This window comes from Apaloderma vittatum, unplaced genomic scaffold, assembly GCF_000703405.1.
Source record: "Apaloderma vittatum isolate BGI_N311 unplaced genomic scaffold, ASM70340v1 scaffold26883, whole genome shotgun sequence".
NCBI lineage: Eukaryota > Metazoa > Chordata > Aves > Trogoniformes > Trogonidae > Apaloderma > Apaloderma vittatum.
The window spans coordinates 509-21650 of NW_009707894.1; the positions used below are offsets into that span (position 1 = coordinate 509).

Consider the following 21142-nt stretch of genomic DNA (forward strand, 5'->3'; position numbering starts at 1 on the left):
AAAGATCATCCAGTTCCAACCCCCTGCCATGGGCAGGGACATCCCCCACTAGATCAGGCTGCCCAGAGCCCCATCCAGCCTGGCCTTAAACACTCCCAGGGATGGGGCTGCCACCCCCTCTCTGGGCAACCTGTGCCAGGGTCTGCCCACCCTCATGGGGAAGAACTTCCTCACGTCCAGTCTGAACCCATCCATCTCCAGCTTCAGTCCATTCCCCCAAGTCCTACCACTACGACTTACTTTATTGTGCTTTATCCTTTAAGAGCAATTTCTCCATCTTTTGACAGTTCTATTTCCAGCTCATTCCATTAATCTTCCTTTCCTTGGTTATTTAGCATAACTTGCACTTCCATATGTTCTAATGGACATTGGGATTTTTTCAGCCACTTGTGTGGTTTGTGTGTCATATTCTCCAAAGTGTGTTTTTTTCTCTTTGACAGCTTGTTGGGAATGAGAGTAAACAATGTTTATGATGTGGATAATAAGACGTATCTTATTCGCCTTCAAAAGTAAGAACTTCGTAACATTTCTTTGTGCTGTTACTGTACATATGAGACCTAGATTTTTTTGTATGTTTCTGTTGATGGATGTGTGGCTTTTCTGATAATTTTCAGTGAAATCTTACTGTTCTTAGATAAAAAGCAGTAATTTTTACCCAGACAGTTCTTGGGAAATAGCACCTGAGATGTGAAATACTGCAGAAAAAATACAAAAGGCCAAAAGTGTCAGTGTGAAAACACACTGTTGTTCTTGTTTTCATGGGCAGGAATAAAGAACAACACTTAGCAAGTGATACAGGTACCCAGACTGAAGCGGAGCTGGAGTTTGTGTCATGTTTTTATGGTGTCTGAGACGGCCCCTTGCTCATCTACCTGCCTCCAGTTGTGCTGGAATATTTTTAGCTCCATCGCTGGCTATAAGCTTGTCTGTAAACTTAAAAAGTGGGTGTTTTTCTGCTGTCGGTGGCACTATTTGATGGGCATTATCAGTTTTGGCAGTAGTGTTTTCTGTAGATGGTGTCCCCCTGGTTCGCGGGGTTTTGGTCTCATTCTAGCGCGTGGTGAGGGGCAGTTGCTCGTGGGCCAAGTGGTGAGTTTTTATTTCATTAACAGGCCAGACTGCAAGGCCACGCTGCTGCTTGAATCTGGGATACGCGTTCACACGACGGAGTTCGAGTGGCCAAAAAACATGATGCCGTCTAGCTTCGCAATGAAGGTGAACTAATGTACAGTTTCTTTTTAATAAGCTGGCTGGGTATGAGAGAGCAACGTTCATTTTTTGTCCTGGGAGATGGAAGGAAGTAGCGGTAGGATTTACCTGGTGGATTCTGATCAGATGAGTGTCCTAAGGGAAGAGCAAAGGTGGACCTCAGGTCGTGTTGTTGATGTTCAGTGCCTGAAATAATGAAAATATAAATTTATGAAGTCTAATGCTTATCTGCTGGACATTTTCTGGGCCACCCAGACCTTTTTGAATATTACTCCAGCAAAGTCTGCAGGGCATTCCAGTTTACTTGTCCAAATGTTTAGACCCTGGACGCTGCGCCCTCTGTTACCAGAGTCCTGCCGTTCAGTCTGCTGGGTTCAGATCTTGCTGTGGTCTGTCAGGCATGTTCCTGTAGGTAAATCTGCAGGGATGAAACCTGAATGCTGACCCACATAGGTCTGCTTGGCCCGTGGCCTCGCTGAGAGGACTCAGCAAAACTTCTCCAGCGTGGCTTTCCACGTCATGGATGGATGCAGGAATAATCCTAGTTCTCTTTGTAAAATAAACCCTTTGGATTTTAACCAGCTGCCCGTTCGCTGAGCTAAACAGCTAGTGGTGTTTGATGGCAGAAATGGCTAAACGTTAAGAATCTGGAACGATTGTATTGCTTTGCTTAGAGTTGTCTTGTCTCTGCGTTCCCAAGATCATCATTTTTCTCCTTCTGGTTGTTTTTTATTAAGCAAAAAGTGTCACCAGAGGGATCCACGGCTAAGAGCATATTACAGTATTGAATGTCTCACAGACGTTTTCTCTGTTGTTGACAGTGCCGTAAGCATTTAAAAACCAGAAGACTTGTCAGCGTAAAACAGCTGGGTATAGACAGAATCGTGGACTTCCAGTTCGGAAGCGACGAAGCCGCGTATCACCTCATCGTTGAGCTCTACGACAGGGTGAGTGCAGAGCTCCCAAGCGCAATGTAAGCAAACGCGGTGAGCGCGGCCTTCGCTGACAGAGCCCTGTGGTCTGCTCGCAGGGTAACATCGTGCTGACGGACCACGAATACATCATTTTAAACATTCTGAGGTTTCGCACAGACGAGGCGGATGATGTCAGGTTTGCGGTTCGGGAGCGATACCCGGTCGACAGCGCGAAAGCACCTGCACCTCTGCCAACCCTGGAAAGGTGATTGCTTTTAAATGGTTGTGTGTGTTGGAATAAACCCAAATCACTTGGAACTGTGGAAGGCAGCATGTCTTTGGGTAATCTTTTCGTGTGTTTCAGGCCATTTTGCATTTCTTTTTTTTGAAACTGAAAGCGTTTTGTAGCTCCTAAGCAATACAGTGTAGTCTTAAAACCGGTTGTTCTCTGGAACTGCAGCTCGCCATTATCTTTCACAGGTTAACCGAAATAATATCCAAAGCACCCAGAGCGGAACAACTGAAGAGGGTTCTTAACCCACATCTCCGTAAGTAATTGTGTTTTATTAGAAAATGAAATGGGGGTCGATATGCATTGTGTTTAGATGGTGCTGAAAATTGGAATAACTTCAGGCAGTCTTTTTTGTTGATGTCTTTCATGACAGCCTGCTTTTACGTGTGTTTGAAAAACAACAAAACCCCTGAGCCTTTGAAAACAAGGCTGATTGGTTTTTTTGATTCTAAGCCAGCTGCACAGAGAGATGAGCCTTGCTGTGATCCTGCGGTGATGACGGTCCGAGAGTAGCTCTGTTAGAGCTCTGACTTGGTGCACTTTGTTCAGAGTTTTGTCCTCAGTGGTACTGAATAGGAGGTGTAAGTGTCAAGTCAGGGTGGGGATGTTGTTAGGAAGTGGTTGGAGGATGGTACCACCAATCCCTGGAATTTTGACCGATGTGGTAAATTTCAGATACTTGATATGTCCATCTGGGTGTTCTCTGGTAGCTGGGCAAAGCACCCTGCGCCTCGTTTTTCCTGACCACAGAACCAGATTTGAGTTGTGTGACACAGTCAGGACAAGTTAGGTTTATCCTCCTGGTTTGGCAACGCTGATCAAGGACATGATTGGCTGGCAGGTACCCCTGAACGGCTCAAACCCACGTGGTTTACGGACACAAGTATTTCTTGCCCTGTTACTTGATTCTCTTTATCACCACCCTTGCTGCTCTCTTTGTCCACCCCAGTCTCCTCCTAAATACACAACCCACTGCCAATTACTTTCCTCCGTTGGTCCTAGTATTGCTATATCCATGCTCAAATTTGTTTTTTCTGATACTATTATGAGGGTAACTGTTGCCTTACACATAGCTACTGCTCTGATTACCCAGGCACAGCAGGCCTGGCAAGGCACCACTCTAAAGGAATCACAGCTCCTCCTTTCAGTCACCGTGTGAATTTGGCTGTTTCTTGCCCCACTCAAACACCCGTGAAACCTGGCCATCCCTCCTGCTGCTTCTGTTTCTTGGCCCTTCTCACGCTGGTAACTGTCCCGTCCTGCCGTTTCTCACGTTGTGCCCCGTAGTTGCAGTTAGGGCATCTTTGTATTTAATAGTTTGGGCTGGATTTGCCTTTGATGTATTTACCAAATCTTTTTTTGAATCTCTGGCGTCCATGGTGTTTTTAGGGTGAGGAGTTTTCACATGAAAAGTCACCTTTTTCGTTTTGAAACTCACGTCACTGATTTTACTTGGTGCCCTGGTATTTGATTCAAGGAGGTGAACAGTTGCTGCCTTTTTATCAGCTCCACACCACTCATTTTATAGCTCTTAGTAATTTCTAGACTGACCAGCCTACTGCCTACCCTATGTAGTCTTTCCTGGTACGGAATCTGTTCCAAGCCTGCAATGATCCTCGTTGCCCTTCTCTGTGCCTTTTCTAGCTCTACCTGTTAGCTCTTGCTTCCAAAAGAAACAATCCTATAGGTAGCGTAGTTTTTCCTTGCGTACATCATTTATATTGTTTTACAGTGAATTTGTGTTGTCGGTTCTTTACCTGATCACTTGCAGTTCTTCACAGCTGGCTGCTGTCTTTGCTGCTTAGATGAGCTGTGTTTCAGCAGCTGGCTTTGCCCCTCTGTTCCTCTTCTTGGGTCCGTTAGGTGCATGTCAAGTGGTGCAGCCCCTAAAGTAGATCCTGGTAGAGCTCAGCTTTTCTCCCTGCTGGTCCAGGATGTGTCAGCTTTAAACCTCTGCAGTAGAAAGCTGATGGTTTATACCTCCTCTGTTTCTCGTCTTTCAGCCACATTCTGCGCCAGGCAGGGACTACCCTGTTATCCAGTGGCGACTTGTTTTTTTTCTCAGAGCTTTGGGGTGAGCTTTGCTAAAAGCTTTCTGGAAATCCAAGTAGATTTGACCTCCTTTGTGCTTATTAACTGTCTTGTAGAGTTATGATGCAAAACACAAAACTCTGCTGGCTCTTCTGTATGTGGTGCAAAGCTCTCTGCTCCTTTTAGTCTTTAGCCTAAGAAGTGTCAGTAGTTTTCTAGTCCCTTTTTAAAATTGCCATGGCTTAACCTCTTCACGCCTCTGCTGCAAAGGCAAGAGGGACATTGCAAGCTGCGGTTAAGAGCTTGACATTTCCATCCTCGGGTTCTTTTGAATGTGTGGCTGAGTACTGCATGATCCAGAGGGTTTGCTGCTGCTTGTTTTATCTGTTGAATCCATCACCTCTTCTGACAACTGCATTGGAGTCAGAATTTCTGACAGACTACCTGCAGAGAAATGTTCCAGCCAGAGCCTCACTCAGCCCCTACACTGTGAAAGAAACTCAAGACATAAATTTAATTTTCCTGCTCTTGTCATATCTGAGTGTTCCTTTGCCAGCCTTGATCATTTCTTGAACCTACTGATTCTAGCAGGCTTCCCGCTTGGGATATATCTGGAAGCAGCTTTATTATTAATCATGATGAGGTTTTTTTTCCTTCAGATTTTGTCAGGATTAATTCTGGTCAGCGTTGCTATGTTTTACCCTTACCTGACGAGAGTTTGGTCTCCCATTTTCCACAAGAGACACAACTTAGATAACTTATTTCTTTTAAAAGTTTCTCTTAATCCAATGTTTAGTTGTGCCAGCTGCTCTCGGATTTTTGTGAAGTGCTGTTTAATAAGTAGTATACGTTTGTTCTGAACCTCCAAGACAGCATCTTTAAATAAGTTGTTCACAAAAACATTGCCTTTTATTTCTTAATGTCCTTCCTCCTGAGAAGCTTCCTTGCTTTAATTCATCTTCCCTTTTGAGCTGAGAATGCCTGTAGGAGATTTCTTGGGCTTTTGTTGCACTGGTGTGGATCCAGGTAAATTTTAATGTCAGCCTTGTACCATGACATGACATCTCTCCAGCCTGGCTGGGAGGACTGAAAGCCTATTTTAGCTTTCACAATCTTTTGGCCATCCCTTTCCGTGTGAGGGTGACCAGCAGCCCTGCTCAGGGAGATGATTCTGCAGCCCTAAGACCGTGTGTCCCAGGTGTAGGCCTGGCTTTTCATTCCCATGGGATTGTGCTGTGTTTTTTTTCTCAGGTGATTATCTTTTGAATTTGCTTGGACACTTTAAGATGCTGTTCACCTCCTCTAAGGTCATCTGAGTCGTTCTAAGCTTGATGCAGCCCTGTCGCAGTGGTTGTCTTCTTTCCTTCATGTCTCTATTCTTAGTTAAACTTGTTTTTTCACGGCCCCATCGTGTTTCTTAGTCTTGGAGGATTTTTGCAGGAGCTTCTATCTGTTTGCATTTGCTGCTTCTCTGCACCCTGCATCTGGATCTGTTGTCACTCATTTCACATTTCGCTTTGCCAGTTTTTTCCTGGTTCTTTGTTTGAAGCCACGAGTGTGTGCAGCTTCGCATTTTTTAATGCCTGAGCCTGGCAGCTCGCCGCTCTCCTTGGGTTTCCTTCACTCTTCAGCTCAGAATCTTTCCTACCCCCTTTTAAATGGGTCTCATTCCATTTTGGCCCATCCTTTCTGTAGATCCTCACTCTATGCCAGATGAACACGGTTCCTGGTTCCAGATGAACCCAAGCATCCTTAATTTTGTAAGAACTTGCTGTGCCTGGCCAGCGAGCGCTGCTGAGCACCACCACGAGAGGCCTCTTACTCTCCTCTCTCCCAGCTCTGCCTCCTGAATTTGGGACCACGATTCCCTCCTCCTCTCTAAGCATCGGCTGTAGTTTCGCAGCCCTCACTTGTCGAAACCCTTATCATGATTTCTGTGTGAGTACAGATTCCGTTGTGAATGCTTTCTAAAGGTGATTTTTAAATTTATTTTTAAATAGCTTATGGAGCCACTCTCATTGAGCACTGCCTTATAGAAGTTGGATTTCCTGGTTACATCAAAATAGACGAGCATATGGAAGGTAAAGGTATGTAGGAAACAGTACTTTAAAGGCTGTGCTACATATGTGGGAGTTTTTGTCGGTGTAGTATTTTTTTTTTTCAAAGAGATGACTAATCCCTGTAGTTGTGTCCATATGGTTATGCACTATAATGTTTTTAGGTTGTAGACCAGCCTTGGTCATGTTAAATCTCTTGAACCGTGAAATTATTTGGATTAAAACATCAGTCCCCTCCTATAGTCTTAAGTACTTTTGCAGTGAAATACGACCTTCAACATCAGGTGAACTCTGGCGACGTGAAGGGGTATTTTACAAGAATCCTGTGTAGAAGAGTTAGCACCAAAGTCTTCCTTTACCTACAGCAAATGTGGGGATTGGATAAAGTAGCAGCTTTACATTTACGGGGGAGTTGTGGATTTGGGTAGTAAAGTCAAAATAGATTCTTCTGTTGTCTTATTTTTCTTGTGTGTTTTATATTTGCCATAAACTGAAAGGATTTTTGACTTCCTGCTGTATTATTGTGCTTAATAAACCTATTCTGTAGCAAACAGCTTCTCACAGCTCCTGGTTTATGCGTTGCATTTTGCTTTTGTAATATGCTAGCATTCATGTGATCTTTTTTACCATGGACCTTGAATAATTATGTCTTTGGAAGTACTTATATAGATTTTATTTATTTATTTTTATTAAAAATACCCCAAATGTGAGGCTCCTGTTCAAAATTGCTGCAGTGAAGCACCAGGGGTAAAGAATATGTGTGATTTTATTTTTGAGGTGTGCTAGAACCCTACTGAAGGTGGACGGGTTGCTTCAGGCTCTTGCTTGGAAGACCAGTTGCCTGGGTGTTTCGTCAGTTTGCTTTTGTGCCGCATTTCTATGTAAATATCTTTCTGTTCAAGGTGTTTGAAAATATTCCTCACCTTCCTTTTCAGAAACGGTTGAAAAAGTGCTCACTGCTTTAGAGAAAGCAGAAGAATATATGACGCTCACTGACAACTTCAGTGGAAAGGTGAGTCTCCTTTGGGCAGCTTGGTTACAAGTTAGGCCCAAATTGCTCCTGGCTTCAGATTTTATTCTGTGAGCTTGGGCTCTGGGGAATAAAATTCGCTTCCTTGCCCTAGGTATGTGGTAATTAAATAATTTACAAGCAGATTAGGTAGGTGTGCTTGGGCTTTAGTAATGTGTAACACCGTTCTGCTCTGTCCTGGTTTCAGCTGGGATAAAGTTAATTTTCTTAGTAGCTGGTACAGTGCTGTGTTTAGGATTTAGGATGAGAATAATGTTGATAACACCCTGATGGTTTTAGTTGTTGCTAAGCAGTGTTTATACCAAGGCAAGGAATTTTCAGCTTCTCAAGCTGCCCTGCCCATGAAGGCTGAGGGTGCGGAAGGACCCGGGAGGGGACAGAGCCAGGACAGTTGACCCACAGTGGCCAAAGGAATATTCCACACCCTAGGACGTTATTCCCAGTATATAAACTGGGGGGAACTGGCTGGGGGTTACTGCACCTCGAGGATTGGCTGAGAATCGCACAGCGGGTGCTGAGCTGTTGTATTATGCATCACTTATTTTGTATATTCTATTTTTATTTTTCCCCCCTTTCTTTTCTGTCCTATTAAACTGTCCTTTGTCTCAGCCCACAAGTTTTACTCCGCTGTGGGAGGCAGGAGCGAGCGGCCGCGTGGCGCTTGGTTGCTGGCTGGAGTTAAACTATGACGGACACATAAATCCGTAATCTTGTGTAATATGCTGTGGGATAGTCCCAAAGTTTGTAAAAGAGGGTCACCCTTTTTTAAAGGATTAAGTTGGATTGAACACTTTCTTTTTCACTTTTTTTTTTTTCTGCATTAAGTTGCAGTCAAGACAAGCAAGCGGTCATTGTTTTACTCCATCAATCCCATCACTTTCTGCCACAAGGTCTCCCTGCTACAACAATTTGCTGTCTCGTGCTGATCAGTGGGGTCACACCTAAAACTTGCTGCCTGGCCAGGGTGAGGGGGATGCTTTTCAAAGATAAACACTGATGACATATTTGTATATTACTTTAGGGTTATATTATCCAGAAAAGGGAGAAAAAGCCGAGTCTGGAAGCAGATAAACCAGCAGAAGATATCTACACGTAAATACTTGAAGTATTTCTTTCTTTTTCTACTAGTCTGCATAACATAAATTAGTTTTCAGGTGATAATATCAAATGTGTATTTTACAGATATGAGGAATTTCATCCTTTCTTGTTTTCTCAACATTCAAAATGTCCGTACTTGGAATTTGACTCATTCAATAAGGTACAGTGCTTTTGCTGATGCTGTACTTAAGTGCTTTAATTGACTGATGCTAAAGAGTATTTAAAATACAGTGCAGAAGTTGTTGATGAAAACCTAGGCCTTGGAAAAGATAACTAGTTTGATGGAGAAACGTTTTATGCAGGAAAGGCCAAAGGAACCAGGGCCTTTAGGCTGCTGCTGAGCAGTGCTGGCTTGATTAACTCGGTTAGATTCTGCAGCTGAAATTCGGGCTGTGGCTCTGAACAGAGGCGAGTGCTGAACCTCCAGGGAAGGCGGCTCTGATCAGTCGTGGCCAAAGCTTTTAGTGGAGAGTTCAGACCCTGAGTTGTCACAAACAGTCATCACATTCGTATTTTTCTGGTTACTGCTCTGAAACCTTGAAGCACCTGGTTTAATATCTCCTCAAGTGCTATCCTTCCTGGTCCTTGACTCATTAACATCTCGAATCATTTAACTGTGTGTTATTCCTGACCTTGATCTCCAGAACTCTCGTTTTGCTTTCCCACTCCGCTGCTTGGCTGGATTTTTGCCATCTCCTTCACAGCACTGATGTTCTAAGCGGCCTTTTGTTTTAAGCACAGCGTCTGGCAGCTGGAACACCAGGAGCAGTTCTTAGGCATCCTTTCTAGATTTTCTGTGGTTGGTTTGTCGTCAGTTTTTTTGACTGACCTATCGAAGCAGCAGGAGTTGAAGGCAGATAGGTCTGTCATTAGCAAAAACTGCGTGCCATAGTTTGGCCGCTTATTTATGCGTGCGTAGCCCCTGGTTGGCAGCGAGACGTGTCATTGAGTGTCTTGCTGAACTCATCTCACGTGACGGTAAAATGGAGGGAGTTACTGAACCCTCTTTTACCCTCTGTCTCCTCTTCTAGTGCTTTGCGGCCAGGTCTCTTGAGCGGAACCTCCTCAGCCTGCTTGTTGCTGGTATAAATTAGTGCAACTCACAGATTCTTAAAACTGACTTTTCTCTTGCAGGCAGTGGACGAGTTCTACTCCAAACTAGAGGGACAGAAGATTGACCTGAAAGCCCTGCAGCAGGTACGTGCTCATCCAAGAGCGGGGCAACTGTGATGGCTCTTTGAGCTTCACATCTTTCCTTTGGTTCTCGTAGTGAGGGACGTGTCATTCCTTATTTTTGCCATGGGCTGGAAGTGGATTTCAATATGTGTAGTGCAGTCAGTTTGTTGGAATACTAGGAATAGCATCAACAACGATGTTTTGGAGACTTTGCAGCTCTTAGGCTGCTGTGTTTTTCTGTGCTGGAATGCTCCATTGAGCATCTCGCAGCGATGAGGTGCTAAGATGGCATTTGTATTTATATCTTTCCGTCTTACTTACCTTTGAAAGGAAAAACAAGCGTTAAAGAAACTTGAAAATGTCCGTAGGGATCATGAGCACAGACTGGAAGCTCTTCAGCAAGCTCAGGTAAGACTGAGATTTATGTTTGTTTTTTTTTTAACTAAGAAGACGCGTAATGTTTCTTGACGAGCAATCGCATTACGGGGTTGTTAGACCCCGAAGTGAAGCCTTGCGTTGTCACTGAGCATCCCTGCAGCCTCTTTGGGGGCCCAGCCGTGCCCTGCTTCCTCATGAATTCTTTGTGCCTCTCTTGCCAAAATTTGCTTGTCCTGCTCTGCTCAAGTTGGTCATTTTTCTGTGTGATCTCTTTGTTGCCCTTCTTGGATTTCATCTCAATGTTCCTTACTGTTTTTATTTTTTTTAGAACTATCTCTGAGTGTATGTTTAGCTTCAACAGGTATAACTTTTTTTTTTTCCATTTCCCTAAGGAAGCTGATAAGATAAAAGGAGAACTTATAGAAATGAACTTGGAGATCGTTGACCGAGCCATCCAGGTGGTCCGTAGTGCGTTAGCCAACCAGATAGACTGGACGGAGATTGGAGTGATCGTTAAAGAAGCTCAAGCCCAGGGAGACCCCGTTGCAAACGCAATCAAAGAATTAAAGCTTCAGACAAATCATATCACCATGCTGCTGAGGTGAGCATGTTGCAGATGCACTCTGCACATGGGGCTGGCTGCGTGAGCTGCGGGGGAGATGCGTGTCTTTTCCGCTTGTGCTGAAATTGTTCCGTTTTTCTTACAGCGGCACCAAGAGAATGTAGTACTGTGAGCAAAGAGGGGCGCCTTATTTTTTGTCTTAAAAAATAATAGTGATTTGATTACTCTAATAGCTTTTGATTAGAGTCTGTCTGACTAAAGCAGAGTAGGTCCAAAGCTCCAGCCTGTCAGTCAGCAGTTAACTCCTGCTGATTTGCTCTTCTTTGATCTAAAATTCTCATGAGATCCCACCCATTTCGATGCTGCTAACTGCTCAGGGCAGCCTGGTGAGGGGCTGGTGGTTCCTCACTGGGCAGCTGCGAGCTTGGTACTGGTTCTTGCAGAGGTCAAAGAAGCAAGAATTTCTTCTTTATAGCTAGAACTTTTGGCATGAAAGCTAATTAATGAATTTTCAGTTACCTCGCTGTCAGAAATGTTAGTGTCTAGAATAAACTCGCTTTCAGAAGCGAGTTCTATGTTGGCAACTGTGTCATTACTCTCTCTTCTCTGCCTTAGTAGCCAGTCATGACAATTTCACTCATCAAACCGCTCAGTCAGTCCACCCAGCGCTGAATCGCGCATCCTCAGCACAGCGGATGACAGAGATCTGTTTCCCTTTGTGAAGAAAAATTATTTTATGCTGCTCCTTCACCTTTTGCCACACAGCCTTGGTAGAGTTCTCTCAAGCATAATTTAACGTCCTGGCGAGATGCAAAGACAACCCCAGCCAGTGCGTGCTCGGCATACCTCTGAAAACGGTGGAACAGATGTTTTTTGACGTTGTCAACCCGCGCGTTGCTGTTCTGTTCAGAGAGCCAGCGTGATGATGTAATCATCCCCTTTTTGTACAGCAATCATGCACAGAATGTCTCGTGTTTCTTTTAATTTATGGAAGTAGATCTTCTTTTTATGTCTAGATTTTTCTCTAGGTTGACGGCATGGACATGTGCCTTCTGAGAGATGAAATTGCCTTGGAAAATGTCACTTCCTTGGATCGTGCTCTTTATCTTCTGCTTTTATTTTTCCCTCAAAACTTTGACTGACTCTGAGAAACGAACAGGCTTGCGTGGGACCTTCCTGTGGCTGCACAGTGAAAATGATTTAAGGATTCCTTAGGCCGTTTCCAGTTTTTCTGAGAGAAAAGAAGTAAGGGCACATTGCACTAAGGGTGAAAAATAACCACTTCTCTTAGCTTAATCATATGATGTCATGTGGGTTTTTTTAGGAACCCCTATGTGTTATCTGAAGAGGAAGAGGAGGAGGAGAATGCTGTTTTAGAGAAAGAAGAAACGGAAGAGCCAAAAGGAAAAAAGAAAAAGAATAAAAACAAACAGTTGAAGAAACCTCAGAAAAACAAACCGGCGTTGGTTGATGTTGATCTCAGTCTGTCCGCGTACGCCAACGCCAAAAAGTAAGGTTTGCAGTGAACGTGTGCTTTGGGTGCAGAGATTTCTGTGTGTTCACGCTTGTACGTGATAACATCCTGGAGATGGCTCTGTGCACGTCTTATTTTTCACACTCAGGGTCAGAAATTGGAATGGGTAGCTTGCCCTGAGCTCTGCGACATGCATTTTCTTGGTCCAAAAGCAACATCTCCCTCTGAATGCATGTGATAGGTAGTCTCTAGCTATCACAGTCATTTAATTTTGACTACTGCACGGTGACACACAGAACAAAATGCAGCAAACACAGTGCTTGCTCTGTCTGAGGAGGGCTAACTTCGTCTGGCTGCCTTTCTCAGGCGAGGCTAAGCCAAAGGTCTGGTCAATAACCAAAAAAAACCCCCACCTCTTCTCAAAACTGAATAATGTGTTGTGGCAAATGTAGATGACCAGGATATGTGCATTGTAAAATCTGAGATTTCAGATACAAGCAAACTTGTGTTCTGCAGGTACTATGATCACAAAAGACACGCAGCCAAGAAAACTCAGAAGACGGTAGAAGCTGCAGAAAAGGTATTTTTTTTCTTTGTTTTCAGAAGATATTTAAAAGCCAAGTTCCTTTCACAATAAGTGAAAAATCCAGACCTAGTCTAAGGAGCCCTAATGAGACATGAAAGATAAAACCAACCAGCCAGAGTTGTTTCATTTATGAGCTTTTCAGCCCAAACAGCAGATTGCAGATCCCTGCTGGATTGTTTGGTTTCTGCCAGTAGCAGGTGCCTGGTGGAGGCACTGACAGACCAGTTCTCACCAAGGCAGGAGTGGAAAGGCAAAGAGCTGGTGATCTCAGAGGGCAGCAGCCCGGGACAGAGATTTGTGAAGATTTTAGGGCAGCTGCCTTGCATGAGTGTGAGGGGAATGCAGGCCTGGGAATTGTGGTGGGTGGAGCCCACGCTCTGAGAAAGTTCAGAGGTGTTTCATACTGTTGATTCAGCAGTTTTGTGATGATTCCTGCGGGTTCTGATCCTGCTTTCTGTTTCCTCAGGCATTTAAATCGGCCGAGAAGAAGACGAAGCAGACACTGAGGGAAGTTCAGACAGTTACCACCATTCAGAAAGCCAGGAAGGTCTATTGGCAAGTACAGTTTCGTTGTCGTTACCCAACGTTCTGCGAATGTGTGTGATCTAGAACGAGAGGCTGAGTTCTCCCTGGCTTAGAAGCGAAGAGAATTCTGATTTCTCAGTAAGCACTGTGCTTTGCATTGAGTCTCCTTACAGCTGCTTCTTGAAGGTGCTGGCCTGACCCTGTTTGTGCCTTTGCCTGGGAAGGTTCCTTGTGGTGGACATGGACTTGTAGTTTGATCGAGTTTTGGGATTTTTTTTTGCTTTTACCACAGCTGGGAATATGGGCTTGGTGAGAGTGAGGAACTTCACCGTTGCTTTGTGACAGTTCAGTATCTGAAATAGGAGCAGTGAATTTAAAAAATAAACAGAAACAAAAAAACCCAAAGCTTTTTATAATCTAATAACTGAATTATTAAAATAAAAGTCAAGAGGAAGGCTTTGTGGTGATGGTACTTGTTGTTTCATCTCAAAATATCGTTGCCAGTGATTGTGTATTTGTGCTGTGCCTTGTTTTTATGCCCCAGGCATATGTGAAACTATTTGCGGTGTCTTTCTGTAATGTTTTGTTAGTTCCAGGTGTTTTTCACACAATGGATTGATGTCATTTGGCAGGTTTGAGAAGTTCCTGTGGTTCATTAGTTCCGAGAATTACCTTGTTATTGCTGGAAGGGACCAACAGCAGAATGAGCTGATCGTAAAGCGGTATCTTAAACCGGGTGAGTCGGGTTAAGTGGAGTATGGGGTTTCTCTCTTATTTTCCAGTTTTGTAAATGTACAGGACTGACGTGGGAACATTTCTCTGCTTTGTTCTTAAATTGGGTCTTAGGTAAAAGGGATTCTGGTGATGATGAGTCCTGGAGACTTTTTGTGCTACTCTGGGGGGCTGGACCCTCAGCACCAGGGGTTAAGGGCAGGCTGGGTGGAAAAAGAGCTGATTCTCCCAGGGGCAACCAGATTGGACTGAAAGGCTTCCGTCTCCTTTTCCCATCCTTCTCCTTGATGTGAGCCATTTCTTTTCCAGGGGATGTCTACGTGCATGCCGATCTCCACGGAGCCACGAGCTGCGTGATCAAGAACCCATCAGGTACCTCGTGTGGGGACTCGCAGAAGGCTGGGCACGCTGTGAGCTGGCAAGCTTGGTGCTGCACCTGAGCCCAGCCCGGAGAGCTGTCTCCGCGCCTTGCAGCCGTACTTGGTTCCAGCAGGCGCTTCCCGTGGGATGTGAGAGGCATCAGTCCTTCCAAAATTAGATCATCACTGATTCCTGACTCTTCCCAGCCATGACTGGCTCCTTGCAGTTGTTCAGGAGAGCTCACACTCTGGGTTAGGGCACGGTTGGGAGTTGGAGAATTTCGTCGTTGGACACGTTTCACATTCGCTGACATGTCAGGCCTTACTTTGTAGGTGAACCCATCCCTCCGCGAACCCTGACAGAGGCGGGCACCATGGCTTTGTGCTACAGCGCTGCCTGGGACGCTCGTGTCGTCACCAGCGCTTGGTGGGTCTCCCACAACCAGGTGAGGACACTCGGGCACGAGCTTTGTGGCCAGAACGTCCGAAGGAATCGGTGTGCGACCTCAGGCGAAACGGCTCTGGGTGGGAACTGATGGATGGGGATAAAGTTTGTTCTCTGCCACCCGTCTTGTGGGTTCTCCCTGGCTCTGCTGCACTTGAAGAAAAGGGGTAACCTCTGATAGAACAGGCATGGAACTGAGGAAATGCTGCAGCTCAGCTTCTTACTAACACGGGGGAATTTGAAATGATGTTTTCTTGGTGTTTTGTTTTTTTTTTTTTTCAGTTGGGCTTCTAACTGGAGTCTTAACTTCTTAACTGCAGTCTTGCAGTGCTTCAAATGAACTCAAGTGTAAGGGTGCAGAGATGATGTTAAACTGAAGGTTGCAGTGCCTTGAGGGTTCTTATTTCCTGAGTAACCCGTTCACCCAGGACTTGTAAACCATCATTTCCGTTGTGTGTGATTGAATTGACGCATCTCTTAGGAAATTACCCTGCAAAGGAGAGGAAGAACCGCTTGGAAACAGAGTCCTTCTGCAAACTCTTCTCATAAGTTAAAAATACAATTTGCTTGAATGTGGCATTTGTCAGTGCTGTTATTACACGGTGCTGGCGTTCCCAGACAGATCCCCTTTATAGCATATTGTGACTTTTTTTTTTTTTTTTAGGTTTCTAAAACTGCACCTACAGGAGAGTACCTCACCACTGGAAGCTTCATGATCCGAGGTGAGACGGGAATTAGACATTAGGCGTTTTGTCTGGAGCTGCTGGGCTGTCCTGCAGTCACCTGAGCTGCCCCCTCTCAGTGGCAGCTGACGGATCCCACTCTTCTCCTGAAAATCTGTTCCGAGTGGTTTAGACTGAACGTTGGGCAGCTGCAGCAGCGTTTCTAGCTGAGCGCTGGCCAGATCGTTAGCTAAACTGCTTCTGAGTTTCTCCTGTTCTGTTGTCAGCCGAGAGATAGAACAAGCCCCGGTGTAATTGTTTTAGGAGCCTAAACCCTCTATTAAAAATCAACTTTTTAAAAATACATTGTGTAACGTGGCTGTTAAACCCCCTCATGAGAATCTACCTTTGCTTTTCAGGGAAGAAGAATTTTCTTCCACCTTCCTATCTGATGATGGGCTTCAGCTTCTTGTTTAAGGTACTGCTTGCTCTGTGCAGCTCCCGCTGGCTTTTGTAATTTGGTTTGAGCTATAGGGTGCTTGTTCTCTGGTTCTTGCTTATCAGTATTTTCCAAATTACTAAATCTCCCACTGGGACAAATCCCGTAGAACACTGCTCGCTGAAAATTACTCTGCTTCCATTTCCATTTTTCCCCAGCTTGCACCATTGTCCTTTAAAACAAACACTGCAAAGGTTCCTGCCTCCGCTAGATTTTTATACCAGCTCTGTTGGACACGTACACGTGTTTAGGGAGTCTGATGGTCGTGCAGCTGTGTGCCTCCTCGCTAGCTGGACTTCCTTGCTTGTCAGACTTGAGTTTAAACGTGCTGGTTTAGTTTTCTTGCCTTTTTGAACAGCAAAAAAAATGTTCCAAGGGAAAGAATAAAACCTGGCCTGCGAATGGGCTAGCGGACATCACTGGAGCTGCTCCTGGCCTAACATTGATGCCTCTGTTGGCAGGTGGATGAGAGTTGTGTTTGGAGACACCGAGAAGAAAGGAAGATCAAAGTACAGGATGAGGATCTGGAAACGGTTTCCAGCAGCGTCAGTGAACTGATGGCCGAAGAAGTAGAGCTCTTGGGTGAGGTGGATGTGACTGGGCTGCTGTGTGCCCCGCTGGCAGATGGGACTGGTTGGGGTTTGGCATTTAGCTCCCTGCTCCGTGTTATGGGGCAGTTTGGCATTTCTGATGTGTTTTCCTCACCTTTGTGTCCCAGAAGGAGGAGACAGCAGCAACGAAGAGGAAAGAGCAGAGGGTCAGGAAGCGCCAGAGGAGGTGGAAGCCGTCTCTGAGAGTAATCGTGATGAGGGTGTTGCTGACCTTGACCAGGACAGAATAAACACACCTCCCGCGCCAGAAGGTGACTCTGAAGAGGATGATGGAGAATCTGAAGAGGAAGCAGAACATCCAGAGACAAAGAGTGAAGTGAAGGAGGAAGAGGTAAATTACCCAGATACCACAATCGACCTGTCGCATCTTCAGTCGCAAAGGTAAGTGAAGAGGCAGCTGTGCTTACCAACAGCGCGGGCACTTCACCAAATCCTCGTATTGTTCAAATGCTGCTGAGATGAGCGCTGGGACGAGTTGCCATTGCTCCTCCCGACGCTCGGTCCTGCAGGCTGCCAGAGCGCGAGGCAGCGACCCTGTGCTGGGGGAATTCTGCTGCTATGTGCTGTCACTGCTGTTTCCCCGCACAGCTCTTCGTGGGCTGCTTGCTTTAGGGGCCTGGCTTTTCCTCGCTGCTATTCCCTGTTTTGGCCTAAGCGTTCCTTGACAACCACGCACTGGTTTTGCTCCTCAGGATGTGCCCGCCCCTGTTTTATTTTCAGAGCTGTTGAGATCTGAGAAACTGAGTCATGAGCCGTTTCGGCTCTGCCTGCGGCTGCGAGATGAGCTTATCTCCCCACTGTCCCTGGGAGCGGCGCTCCTTAGAGGGTGCAAGGAGATGGGATTGAGTGGGTGGAAGCGGCAGCTCTGCAGGAACACTGGAGCTGAGCGGGAAGCTGAACATCAGGGGTTCCCTTCATGTGTGCTGTCCCCTGGCTGTGTGTGCTCCTTGTTTGTATGTGTGAGGCAAGCCGGCAGGGATCCAAAGACTTGTTTTGTAAACTGAATTCAAGTATTGCTGCCCTTTTCCGTTCACCAAAGCTGGGACTTTCAAGAACTAGAAAGCTGAAGCGGTGCAACCAAGTTAACAGATGTTCGAGCTGTTTGATGCGTCCGTGGTTGAGCTGCTGTGCCTCTGTTGATGAGCTCCGTTTCAATCTCCCCACAGATCCCTGCAGAAAATCACCCCCAAAGAGGAAGAACCCAACTTGGTAAGGTCTCAGCTCAGATGTTTGACAAAGAGCAACGTGAGCCGCTGCTGGATGTGGTGTGCTCTAACTGCATTTCACTTCTTAGACTGACAGCAAGTCAACCCAGGGGCGAAGGCATCTCTCTGCCAAGGAGAGGAGGTGAGACCCGCTTCGTGTTTGCACTGAGATGAATCCCTGCCCGGGACTTAGGCACAGGGCATGACTTGCGTCTCCCAGTCTGGGCCGGTTCGTGCCCGTTGTCCATCTTGTGTTTCCAGTACGGGCCCTGCCTGCAGGATGGCAGCTGCTCCTGTCCTTCAGGAGTGCTGGTTGAGAATAAAAGGTTTCTCCTGGGCTTGTGAAGTTTTCCTGAGGAGGGGTTATTTCCCGCGTACGTGCCTCAAGTTCCCCCTAACCCCGTGGCAGGGGAAGCTGGGTGGTAACGCTGGCAGGAGAGCAGCGACATGAGGCAGTGTGCCGAGTGGTTGTTTTTCTTAGAGAAATGAAGAAAAAGAAGCAGCAGAACGACTCAGAGAACTTAGAGCTGCCCGAAGAGAAGCAGAAAGAGACGGAAACGCAGCCTCCTCCTGCTCCCAACACCCCTAAGGGCACGCCGGCCCCTCAGCCCATCAAGCGGGGCCAGAAGGTGGGTAGGGACCAGGTTACCCGTGGGTCAAGCACGTGAAGCGTGGACAGAAATTCCAGATTTCTGTCACGTGTCTGCAGCCACCTGATAGTTTTGGGCTCTCAGTGGTGCTCTGAGTGGTTTCAGGGTGGTGGTGCTGGTCTGTTTGCATCAAGCACACTGGGCGGAACGAAACCAGTGTCTTGGTTACTGGGGAGCTCCTCTGAAAGAGGTGCAGGACACTGGGAGGGCTGGGAGGGAAAGTGCATGTGTGGGGTCAGCATCTCGGTGTTTGTGGGTGCAAAATTCTCCAGAAGTCCTTGTTTCTAAAGCTGTTGGTGTGATTTCTTCTGCAGAGTAAAATGAAGAAGATGAAGGAGAAGTACAAGGACCAGGACGAGGAGGACCGGGAGCTCATCATGAAGCTGCTGGGGGTGAGTGAGAGGAGTTCTGCCTCCCCCTGGGGCGCAGTTGTGTGGGTTGCTGGCTCTGAGCTCCTCTGTCTGTAACCACAGTCTGCAGGGTCAAACAAGGAGGACAAAGGCAAAAGAGGAAAAAAGGGGAAGACAAAAGAAGAGCCAGCCAAGAAACAGCAGCAGCAGAAACCCAAGGCTGTGCGTCACGGTACCGGAGGGGGCAAGGAGCTGCTCCCTGCGGGAATCCTGCTGCATGAATCGCAGGACCCAGCCCTGGAGGAGCAGCAGGATGAGAAGGTGAGCAGCACGCTCGCCTGCCTCACGCGTCTGCCACTTGTCCCCCTCTGCTGTGGCTCCCCTGGCACTGTGAGGCTCTTCTGCCGGGGAGCCTGAGCAGCTCTTGCTAATTTTGGGGCAGTGGGGTGGGCACAGCCGGAACGAGGGCTTGGAGGAGCGCTGAGCCTCGCCAGACTGCTGAGGATCCAGTTAAGTCAATACCTCCCACTCGGTGCAGCTCAAATGTGACTGAGCTCTCTCCAGATCTGCTGCTGTGAGGCAGGATCTCTGAATCACAGCCCATCTCCCAGTTTGGTGTGTGCCAAGCAAATTAAGAGTTTTGAAAGAAATAGTCCTCCAGCCACCCCCATAAAAGCGCTCTTACCTTTGCTGTAAACTGAGTTAAACTCTCTTTGTGGCAAGAATGTGGCTTTCTGGGTACTGCTGAGAAAATAATTTATTTTCTCCAGGGGAGAGCAAAAAAAAAATAATTTGTGTGCTCATTTTGGCTCTGACATCTCCTTTGTTTCTGCATGCAGGAGGAGCAAGACCAGGATCAGCCAGGAGCTGAGGTAAATGCTCTTCCTGGAAGCTCTGATAAGTTCTGAGGAGAAAGTAGTGTTGCCCGAGGCTGGTGGCCGCACACAGCTCCTGGGTCGTGGGTGAGGAAGGGCTCTGCTGGCAGAAGTCCCCTTCTTGCCCACAACTGTTAGAACCCAGCTTTCTTGTGGTTTTTAAAAAAACAAAACTTTTTTTTCCCTTTCTCATCGCATACATCCCCTGTAGAAACTAAGGGCTGAGCAAACGTGAAATTTGGCCCCTGCCTTTGCCTCCAGAGGTGTTTGTTCCCCTGGTAATGGCGGCTCTGGGCCGGAGGATGGCACAGCCCAATGCGGTTGCAAGTTGCTCTTTAGTTTACAAGTTTATTTACATATAAAACCATGTCAAAGTTTTTTGTAATTACAGGCTGTGGGTGTTGCTCAAGGCTGGAATTAAGTAGATTTCTTTAAATTCTTTAATGAAGGAGGATAACGGTTTTCTGGAGGGGTGGTGGGGGGAAGCTTTTGGTGACCCCGTGAAGTCATAACTCCGTTTGTGGGTCCTGTTGGGGTCTTTCAAAACTAAACCCCACCCTGTTTCAAAACACTTTAAGCAATCAAAGCCGGTCCGTAACGGATCGTGGCTTGGTAACTCGATGCCAGCAAAGTGAGTGATAGGAGCTAAATTTTAGTACATTTTGGTGTCCTCGTCAAGAGATCTGACACGTGGTACCTGTGGGGTTGTGGCTGCGCTTGTAGTTCAGCTGGAAAGGGGCCACCTCGTGGTGAAACCTAGTGGGTCGGGGTTCGCTTTCTGGTGTCACGGTGAAGCTCCTTTCAGGAAGGCGAGGCCTTGCTGGACTCCCTGACGGGGCAGCCGCACCCCGAGGATATTCTGCTCTTCGCTTCGTCAAGAGATCTGACACGTGGTACCTGTGGGGTTGTGGCTGCGCTTGTAGTTCAGCTGGAAAGGGGCCACCTCGTGGTGAAACCTAGTGGGTCGGGGTTCGCTTTCTGGTGTCACGGTGAAGCTCCTTTCAGGAAGGCGAGGCCTTGCTGGACTCCCTGACGGGGCAGCCGCACCCCGAGGATATTCTGCTCTTCGCTGTTCCCATCTGCGCTCCCTACAAGTGGCCGTGGGAAGGGTTTGGCGCCGGGGGGAAGCCGAGGGGAACGTGTCTGCTACTCACAGAAACCTTTTCTTTCCAAAGGTATAAAGTGAAGCTCACTCCAGGCACCCAAAAGAAGGGAAAAGGTACGGGAGTAAAGCACTCAAATCTTTTTGGTGCTCTGCCTATTGAAGCCAGCGTGTTTTTACTCACCCTTTAAATCTTCCCTGTGTGTTTTTTTTACAGCTGCAAAGATTGCCCTGCACAATTTTATGCAATCCAAAGAAGCTAGCGCCAGAGAGAAAGATCTGTTCCGCAGCGTAAAGGTGACTTGTTTGTTGTTTTTTTT

At 46.6% G+C, this 21142-nt stretch overlaps 1 protein-coding gene across 1 annotated transcript in view; it reads left to right on the top strand.

The window, feature by feature from the left end:
- The first annotated feature begins 441 nt into the window (after positions 1-441).
- NEMF (nuclear export mediator factor) overlaps positions 442-21142 on the top strand; it is a 21101-nt gene continuing 400 nt past the window's right edge. Inside the window, exons 1-31 of the mRNA XM_009866374.1 lie at positions 442-509; positions 1113-1215; positions 2031-2156; positions 2240-2388; positions 2604-2671; positions 6447-6533; positions 7439-7515; positions 8555-8625; positions 8716-8791; positions 9766-9828; positions 10138-10215; positions 10578-10786; positions 12072-12257; positions 12738-12801; positions 13274-13362; positions 13965-14068; positions 14374-14436; positions 14757-14869; positions 15533-15590; positions 15950-16008; positions 16491-16611; positions 16748-17021; positions 17807-17849; positions 17935-17987; positions 18327-18474; positions 18810-18887; positions 18969-19166; positions 19685-19717; positions 20726-20814; positions 20896-20939; positions 21040-21119. Coding sequence (XP_009864676.1) covers positions 451-509; positions 1113-1215; positions 2031-2156; positions 2240-2388; positions 2604-2671; positions 6447-6533; positions 7439-7515; positions 8555-8625; positions 8716-8791; positions 9766-9828; positions 10138-10215; positions 10578-10786; positions 12072-12257; positions 12738-12801; positions 13274-13362; positions 13965-14068; positions 14374-14436; positions 14757-14869; positions 15533-15590; positions 15950-16008; positions 16491-16611; positions 16748-17021; positions 17807-17849; positions 17935-17987; positions 18327-18474; positions 18810-18887; positions 18969-19166; positions 19685-19717; positions 20726-20814; positions 20896-20939; positions 21040-21119 — 3063 coding nt within the window. The 5' untranslated portion in view covers positions 442-450. The remainder of the gene's footprint in view (positions 510-1112; positions 1216-2030; positions 2157-2239; positions 2389-2603; positions 2672-6446; positions 6534-7438; positions 7516-8554; positions 8626-8715; positions 8792-9765; positions 9829-10137; positions 10216-10577; positions 10787-12071; positions 12258-12737; positions 12802-13273; positions 13363-13964; positions 14069-14373; positions 14437-14756; positions 14870-15532; positions 15591-15949; positions 16009-16490; positions 16612-16747; positions 17022-17806; positions 17850-17934; positions 17988-18326; positions 18475-18809; positions 18888-18968; positions 19167-19684; positions 19718-20725; positions 20815-20895; positions 20940-21039; positions 21120-21142) is intronic.